Source organism: Lagopus leucura, unplaced genomic scaffold, assembly GCF_019238085.1.
Source record: "Lagopus leucura isolate 7727_CA_CO unplaced genomic scaffold, USGS_WTPT01 Super-Scaffold_100159, whole genome shotgun sequence".
Taxonomy (NCBI): Eukaryota; Metazoa; Chordata; class Aves; order Galliformes; family Phasianidae; genus Lagopus; species Lagopus leucura.
This window is the reverse complement of record NW_024962335.1, coordinates 2175065-2183867: the sequence shown is the minus strand read 5'-3', so window position 1 is coordinate 2183867 and position 8803 is coordinate 2175065. Positions and strand designations below refer to the sequence as shown.

The 8803-nt window shown below is 57.5% G+C and overlaps 2 protein-coding genes across 2 annotated transcripts; both read right to left on the bottom strand.

Annotated features, from left to right (window-relative positions):
- Nucleotides 1-1252: 1252 nt before the first annotated feature.
- Nucleotides 1253-2609, bottom strand: MYF5 (myogenic factor 5). The gene is made up of 3 exons (XM_042890296.1): nt 2035-2609; nt 1612-1687; nt 1253-1519 (listed from the first exon to the last, which is right to left on the bottom strand). The coding sequence occupies exons 1-3, from the start codon at nt 2539-2541 to the stop codon at nt 1326-1328; spliced, it is 777 nt and encodes a 258-aa protein (XP_042746230.1). The 5' UTR covers nt 2542-2609; the 3' UTR covers nt 1253-1325.
- A 3038-nt stretch (nt 2610-5647) lies between these two features.
- Nucleotides 5648-7710, bottom strand: MYF6 (myogenic factor 6). The gene is made up of 3 exons (XM_042890226.1): nt 6600-7710; nt 6306-6396; nt 5648-6188 (listed from the first exon to the last, which is right to left on the bottom strand). Exons 1-3 carry the CDS (start codon nt 7116-7118, stop codon nt 6070-6072), a joined length of 729 nt encoding a protein of 242 aa, XP_042746160.1. The 5' UTR covers nt 7119-7710; the 3' UTR covers nt 5648-6069.
- Nucleotides 7711-8803: the final 1093 nt, after the last annotated feature.

Sequence of the window (8803 nt, the reverse complement as noted above, 5' to 3'; positions counted from 1 at the left end):
CAGAGAAGAAACTGCAGAGACTCACCTTGAGGTCACATGGCAAGGGCAAAAGGTGACATTCAGGGGAGGTGTACAGGAGGAGGCACACTGTGTCCCCACAGCCTGCTGGGGTGAGTGAGCTGCATGCTGAGGACAGGGCCATCCTGAGGGTACTTCCTCATCCTTGTTTTGTGGATGCTGCCAAAGAGCAGTCAGGTGGCAGCTTTCGGAGAAGTAACTAAGCTGGGCTAGGTTCAAGTGAAAGATTTATCAGAGGTGAATCACCACTTCCAGGCCCCTTGACCACCCATTGCTAGCAACACAAACACAAATGGCAAAGACATCCCTAACCCATGCTGGTGAATTGTTTCTCTCTTTCTACTTGGTGTACTTACCAGAGAAGACATTCCTGGGTGCTCCAAAGGAGCCCATTTCTCCCTCACAGATCTCTTTTGTGGGGCTTAGAAAAGTTTCTGATTGCAGCTAGAGAAGGGTTGGAATTGTTTCATGGGAGAAAGAGGCAGAAGAGAAGCACGCCTGGAAGGAAATAGCTGAAACTCATGAAATTTTGATCTGGCTGTTTCTAGGTCCACACAACTGCAAATATTAAGTCAAGGATTTTCATCCAGACTAGCGGGACCAAAAAGTAGGAGGTACAGACACTTCTACATTGCTTTCTGAATATTGCAAAATGTACCTTGTGGGTTGTGAAACCAAACTGTGGTCTGTTCTTAGCAAATCTGCTAAATTTGTCTTTGCAAAAGCACTGAGAGTGACTGAGATCAGAATTCCCCTACAGGGTATCAGGCCTGGGTCATGCAGTCTTTCACAGAAGGAAGTGACCATGCAATGCTGTAGCCAAGTCCTGACACGTTTGGTCTTTGGATCCATGGAAAGAAGCAAGGGCTTTGCAACAGATGATGAAAATTAAATATTATTGCCACTCTCACAGAAAATAAAGGAAAGTGCTAGTAGCAGGAGGGAGAGTCTGACCCTGCAGAGTTCTGCTCCCCCGTGAGCAGCCCCAGAGCAGCACCCATGCGGGTGGGGGAGCCGAGAGCTCCCAGCCAGGCCGGGCACTACAGCTGGGCCCCCTTGAGCACGCGGGGATGCGGTTAAAGAAGCACCAGGCGAGCCGGCTGTGTGGTAGCACGCTTTATTTGCAGCGGGGTTTCCAGGGCAGCACACGCGTCCCGAGCCCCGGGGGCTGCGCCGGGCGGCGGCATCGCCCCCAGCCCCGACGGCAGCGGAGCCGGGGCCGCTCCTCCCTCCCGAGAGCTTTTGCGGGGAGGCCGGACGAGAGGGCAGCCGGGGTCAGCCCCGGAACGGGCGGTGTCCCCGGCCCTTCATAGCGCCTGGTAGGTCCGTCGGGGAGGCGGCGAGCCGGGCGTCCCGGGCCCCGAGTCGATGCTGGCGCCTGGCGAGAGGGAGCCGGCGTGGCGGAGGGGCAGCCCCGGCTCCTCTGCCGGAGAGAGGCGGTCCACGATGCTGGAGAGGCAGTCCAGGCTGGACAGCGCGCCGCTCTGCTCCGCCGCGTAACCTGGCACCGGGGCGAGCCGCTTACCGCAGGCCGCCCAGACGCGACCCCCGCCCGCCGGCCGCCCCGAGCCCCCCGCCCGCCGCCGGCCTTACCGTGGGGCATCTCGGGGCAGTACCCCGCCTCGAAGCTGCTGCCTCTCGCCGGCCAGACCGGGCTGCCGCAGTCCGCCTGCAAGACAGCGAGGGGCCAGTGCCGGCCCGTCCGCCCGCGCAGCCCCCCGAAGCATCCCGGTAGAGCGGGCGGCGGCCCCTCGGGTGCGCTCCAGCCGGGTTGCACCTCCCTCCCCACGCACGGCCCCAAACGGAGGGGACAAAGGGCGAGCAGAGGCTGGGGTGCCTGCTGGGTGCCCTAAAGCCCATGTGCAAGCTTAAATTTAGGAAAGGGCTGGTGGGAACTCCAATTGTCCAACATTTTTAAGATTTCACCCAAGTTATCCACCTTTTCCCAAAGTCCCACTGCCAAGGGCCCTTGCTCGAGCCCATCGTGAGCTGCCCCTCACCCTGCCCTGCTCTTACCATCCCATCGGAGCAGCTGGAGCTGGGGCTGGTGGGCTCAGAGCAACTCTGTCCCGGCAGGTGATAGTAGTTCTCCACCTGTTCCCTTAAGAGCTCCTGGAGGCTCTCGATGTACCTGATGGCGTTCCTCAGGATCTCCACTTTGGGGAGTCTCTGGTTGGGGTTGGCTGTGGTGCACCTCTTCAAGGTCTCGAATGCTTGGTTTACTTTCTTCAGCCTCCTCCTTTCCCTCATAGTGGCTGCCTTCCGCCGGTCCATGGTGGTGGATTTCCTCTTGCAGGCTTTGCAAGCCCACATGAGGCAGTGGCCAGCCTGGTGGTGTCCACTGGGGGCCCGGACGTGCTCCTCTTCCTCAGGGCAGGCAGGCTCAGTGGGCACAGGGGCTCCAAAGGGAGGCAGCTCCCTTGGCTCAAAATCCTCGGGGAACTCACCCTCAGGGGACGACAGGCAGGAGCTGTCATAGAAGAGCTCGGATGGGGAGAACTGGCAGCTGTCCATCACCTCCATCTCTTCGTCCGAGGCAGCAGAGTGGGCTGGCAGCTCGCAGCGCAGTGCAGTGATTCCCTCTGCAATTAGCGACCTGAGACAAAGTGGCCGCCGGCTGATGCGGGGCCCTATATAGGCGCATTGTGGGAGGTTGGCCCGCAGCGGCCCGGCTCCATTAGCATATCCCCCGCAGCCCCTGCCCGGCTGGGCAGGCCCCCTCTGGCCCCCAAGGGGCTGATTTGCTCTTCACCCGCCTTTGAGCAGTCTCTAAAGCCTACACCAAACTGGGGAGCTTGGGGAGGGAAAAAAAAAGATGGGCAGTGAGTGCATGGACCATGGACATTCCCCATATCACCCCCTGCATCACCTTGCCATCACCAAGGGGAATGAATCCCACCGCACCCGCAGTGCCTGCTCTCCTATCCCTATTCCCACACTACAGATCCAACGTGACATGATTTACTCCTCTTTCAGCACTCGCATTCACCCGTTGATCTCAGAAGGCACTTTGTCCTGTAATTAAAGCTGTGTTCCCACAAGAGGGGACAACAAGGACAGCTATGTGTAGCAAGGAGCAGGCAAACAGATGTTTGTGCTCTTAGGTTGGGTCACATGGAGAAGCGCTCACAAAGTGCGTTTGCTGCCAGACAAACTCCTTCCCATTGCTTCTCCTCCATGTGCGACCTGATGCTGCCAGAGACACAACAGCCGCGCAGTGCCCTGGGCCCGCTGATTTTCTGCTTTCAGGCCAACATGCACCGTTACAGATGCGTCCCAGCTGCCGGCATAACAAACCCCTCCTGGAAGTGTAAAATTTCTAACCCCAAACCTCTCGGTAACTTTACACAGGGCAGGGACAAAGCCCTGCGGAGGCCCAGCCGCAGCAGTAGCGGGCAGAGCTGCGCAGGGGTCATTAGAGCGGTAATGAAGCCATTTAACAGGCAGCTGCTAATGTGCGGGAACCCTTTGGTTTCAGCCAGGTGGCTTTTGCAGTTGGGGAAAATATTAGGAGAGTGCAAAGGAAACTTTCCCTACCTGGGAATAAAATTATGTCATTAGGCTACCACAGACAGAGGGAAAGTAGCCTGCAGTGATTCGGATGAAGCGGTGTGGTGCCAGGTAGAGGGCAGGGCTGCAACAACGGCTGTGGGAAGGGGAAGAAAGGGACATTCCCACCACGTTGTCTTCAGGAGCCTTCAGAGGGACACAGTCTCAGACACAGCGCCCACCCAAAGCTTCTGCACCTGCCTGGGCAGTAAGCAGGGTCTGGGGTTAGGATCTCCCCCTGACCCTTGCAGGACCCCTGCCCTGCAATCTCACCCCTCTCCTGCCAGGGTAAAAAAAAAAAAAAGGAAAAAAAAAAAAAAAAAAGAAAAAGAGAGAATCGGATTTTCATTCTTAGGATGAAACTTCTCCTAAAGGAAACTGCAAGCGTGCATGCACCCTTCTATATATGAAAGACCTAGGGGCTTGGGAGGGCTGCATCTGCACTGCAGTGGTTTGTATGGGGCCATAAGTGGGTGAGCCCCCTCTGAAAGGAATACTGCACGAAAAGCAGAAAGTTGCTCTAAGGACTGAAGTTACAGAGAGGCAAGGACGAGCACTCCGTGCCTGTGCCGGGCAGCGCGGCTGTGCCCTAAGCCGCCGGCCGGGAAGGCTCAGCTTCGCGGTAACGTGAACCCGTCACTGAGCTGTAGCTCACCCCCCTCCCCCCCATTTGATGTACGACGTTCGCGCCGGCTAAACTAGAGCTGTGTGCAGCTTTGTGTACAAACATGCTCGGTCCTTTTCGGGCCGGCGGCCGCGCTTCCACTGCCCGGCGCTGTGCGTGCGGTGCGACGGAGCCGGGGCTGCGCGCACCGCGGTCCGTGCGGGGCTGGGAAAGCCTCGTCCGCCGTGCTTGGCTGTCTGGGGGTGGGAAGAGGGGAAGCTGTGCAGCACAAAGCGTGCACTGATGTCCCTCGGGAGCGCCCAGCTCCTCTGGTAAAGTGATCTCACAACAAATTCTAAGTGCGGCAGGCGACTGGAACTAACGAGAGGGGAGCGCAGACGCAGACTTACACGGCTGCGGCTGCAGGGGAGGGGGCTTCCAGCCCTTTGCAACAAAATGCTTCTGACGGAAACCGCGGGGTATGCAGGCTTGGGGGTGGGCTCGGCCCGTTGAGGCAGAGCTGTGTCTGTGCGCTACCGCAGCGGCCGCTCCCGGCGAGAAACACGCGTTTGGTCCCCGTGCTGGGAACGGCGCACCTAAGTAAACACATCGGTACCTGCCGGGGGGGTCGGGTGGGGACAGCTGAGGAAGGCATTGGCCTCTGCCGGCACTCCGGGACTCCCAGGAGAGATCAAAGGGACACGCGGGGGCTTTTAGCAGCCTTGGGACTGGGAAAGTCGCAGTTCCCGCTGCCGGAGGGCTGCCGGCGAGCACATGGCTCCGTTATTTGCCTACTCTTCCCCCGCCCCCCGCTCCCGTTCCCCTGCCCGTTTGCTTCAAAAACCCTATGCGTTCTGCAGGCAGCTGCCGCCGCCGGAACCGCGCGGGCCGTGAGCGCTCGGCCGCGTCCGTCCCAGCGGGCCGGCAGCCCCGCGCTGTGTGCAGGCGGTGCGCTCCGTGCGGGACGGGGGGCGGCGGGGCGGGATGGGGCAGCCGCGTTAGTTAGCGTGAGCATGGTGCGCGGGCCCCCTGGAGAACAGATGTGAGGCAAAGACGTAAAGCGCAGACCTCCTGTGATCGTCCTCCCTTTGATAATGTGATTCAGGGCAGTGTTTTGGTTTCGGAATTGGGTGCAGATTGTCGTTATTAGTATCGAACACAAACGCTTGAATTGCAAACACAGCGAGGACATTCCCGTCGCAAGGAAGCCTGGGGTCCCGGGGAGCCCCGTCGGAGGTGTTCTGCTGAAACGGGCTGCGGCCGATCAGAAGCGAAAACGAACGAAACGACGGCGCTTTTTCGCCAACGCTTGTGGGTTCCTGTGCTCTCCAGGCCGAGGAGAGCGAGACCTTTCCGAGAAGTGGCTGCGACCTTTCGAAACCAGAAAAGAAAACGGCTCAAAGCGGCTCCCTTCCACCGCCTCCTGCGCGGCATCGCAGGACCGGTCCGGGTTTAATAACCGGGAGGGGAACGCTGTAACACAAAGAGCTTTTATTTTACAGTCCGAGGAACCCTTTCTTATATACAATATCACGTCCATCATTTAAATACACATCTGTCACGTTTACAAAAGGCAGTACTGAAATTATTTACAAGACGCGAAACGAGGCGGGGACGCTCTGAGCACGACGCAGACGAAACGCAGCCAAACGGCTTCACCCTGACAGGAATGGACTGCTCGGCTGGGCGCAGGGCGAGCGCTCCGCCGGTACAACGCTAAGTACCGTCAGTTAAAAATAATTAAAAAAAAAAAAAAAAAAAAAAGGGATGGGGGGTGGTCTGTGGGACAAAACTTCAAGAAAACAAAACGGAAGATAGAAAGAGAGGTGAGAGAAGAGTCCGTGCGGCTCGGGTCTCCGAGGGCAGCGTGTCCCGAGGCGGCCGCACCGCCGCGGCGCTCATTTCTCCACCACCTCCTCCGCGCCGGGCAGCTTGGGCTCGTCGGAGGAAATGCTGTCCACGATGGAGGAGAGGCAGCGCAGGCTGCTGGAGGCCGACGACTCCACCATGGAGCCCCCTGCTCGGCGGGAGAGAGGGGTTAGGGAGCGGGCGCGGCCGGCAACGAGGCCGCGGGGAGCCGTCATAGGGCGGGGGCGCCGGGCTGCGGATGAGCGCCGAGCGCGGCGGCCGTTACCTGCTTTGGGGCTGCTCCCCAGCGCGCGGGAATGGTCGGAAGCGCCGTGCCAGTCGGAGCCGCAGGTGCTCAGGAAGTCGGAGCCGGGGACCTGCGGCGGGGCGCGGGGAGAGGGAAGGCTGCGTTAGCGAGGCGCGTTCCCCCGGCCCCCATCCCCCCCTGTTCTCCCCCCCCCCCCCCCCCCCCCCCCCCCTCCCGCGGCCGTCAGCCCCCCGTCGGGGGGAGGAGGAGGGGAAGGAGGGAGGGGAGCGCAGGCCCGCAGCTGGGTGCCGGGGCGCGGGCCGCCGTGCTTACGTTTCCCTGCTTGGGGCTGAAGCTGAAGGGGTCCGCCGCCACCTCCTGCATTTTGTCCTGCTGATCCAGCCTGTGCAGCAGGTTCTGCAGCCTCTCAATGTAGCTGATGGCGCTCCTGAGGATCTCCACCTTGGGCAGCCGCTGGTTGGGGTTGGCCACAGTCCTCCTTTTCAGAGCCTCGAAGGCTTCGTTGATCTTCTTCAGCCTCCTCCGCTCCCGCAGCGTGGCCGCTTTCCGCCGGTCGGTGGGGGCCGACTTTCTCTTGCAGGTTTTGCAGGCCCAGATGAGGCACTGGCCGGGGCAGTGCGGGGGCTGCAGGCCCGGCGGGGCCAGCACGTGCTCCTCGCCGCTGCTGTCGCTGCCAGCCTCCGGCGGCAGTTGGTCCTGACACGGGGACAGGGTGCCGTCGCTGCCCGGGTACAGCGGGGAGCCCTCTGCCATCTCCAGCTGCTGCAGGGCCCCATTCTCCCCATCCAAGTAGAAGAAATAGGAGCCAGTTTCGAAAAGGTCCATCATCATGCTGTCCCTGGGCCCCTCTGCCTGCTCCTGTGGGGTGGCAGGCTCAAAAACACCCCGAGGAGCAACCCAGATGGAATTTAATTAGTGCGGTGACATAAGTCCCCACTGCTTTATATATAGGAGCTGCTGAAACCCTATCCAACTTTTAGCTGTCGCGGTGCATCACCCTCCAAAACTGATTCCAGCCAGTCTCCTGGGCGCTGTCCTGAGAACATCTCCTATTTAGAAGGCTGGGAAGGAGGGGGAACATGGGGAGGGAGGCAAAGAGAAGAAAAAAAGGAAAACAAATGACAAAGAAAAATGCCCCCCGAAGGCCTGTGAACTTGGGATGACGAGGTGAGGAGGGGGTTTGGGGAGCTGTGTCCGAGCACAGCAGGCAGCTCTGCTGGAGGCTGGCAGGGAACACAGACACAGAGCTGCCCACGGAGCCCTCCCCTGCCACACACACGCGGCCAGATACTCACCATACACACTGCACACTTCTTACCGCAGTGCTAAGTACAGGTTTGTAAGGAGGGCTTTCAAAGGCAGCCATGGTTGTCCAAACAGAAGGAGTAATGTTTTCAGAAGCCCCTGCTACTCCCTCAGCCCCCTCAAAGCATGCCATTCCCATGACCCACAGCCAGCCCAAGGTTGGGAGCCAGTCTCACTGTTCTTCCACACACAGGGGAGGGTTGCCAAGGAAGAGCTGTGCTGCAGAGCTGAAGCACCTGTGGTTATCACACCCTGGTGCAGTGTTTTCCTTTGAACTTTCCGATGTTTCCTGGGAGATGACAGAAGTGAATTCAGGTGACTGGGTTACAGCCTAATGGGGCTCTCCGGACTGCCCCTGTCCTTGACAGTGTCTAGGGCAATCAAAGCCCAGGCATCTGTTGAAACTGCAGCTTAATCCCTTGGGCCTGGCAAGACTTACAGAGCTTCCTGGCCCCTGAGACAGAAACGGAGCTTGTGATCTCCCTCTGTTAAGATATACTGTAATGTCACATCTCACCTCAAGAAAGAGAAAGTGTGGGAAAATGTCTTGTATTGCTTCTTTCACTGGTCTGCCTTGAGATCCTTACGTGACATGTAATTTCTCACTGCTTATGTAAAAATAGATATATGTGTATACACATGCATGTGTTTGTATCTACAGACACACACACATGTGTATATATGTGTGTGGATAAGTAGGTATATTTCTCTGTGTCTGTGTGCATATTTGCTCAGATAAGTTCAATAATACACGAGGAGTAGATGAGCCCCTGTAGTACCATGATGTCTCTCACAGCTAGCTTCTAATTTCATAGTTTTGTGAAGTAACTGTGGCATTTTTGTTCAGTTGTCAAAAGCTACATTAAAATCAGTCACTGACTTGTCTTTCTCCAAAACTGATTGCAAACCAGTTTTTCTGAGTACAAAAATAGTGGACAGTAGCCATGATTTTTGTTTCAACCAAATTAATATTGTTAAAATTGACCTAATTCCTGGTTTAATCAGGTAGGATGATATCCAGTTTTGGATGAGACAGAGAAATGCAGCCTGTTCCCTGTGAAACTAACTTGGATATTTATGTTCCAGCACTAAGTTGTATATATGTATATATATACACATACATATATATATATATTGGTTAGCCTTACAATTAAAGAGTTGAACATAAGGCACAGTTTCTCAGTTTCCCAGCTCTGTAATTAGTTTTCTGT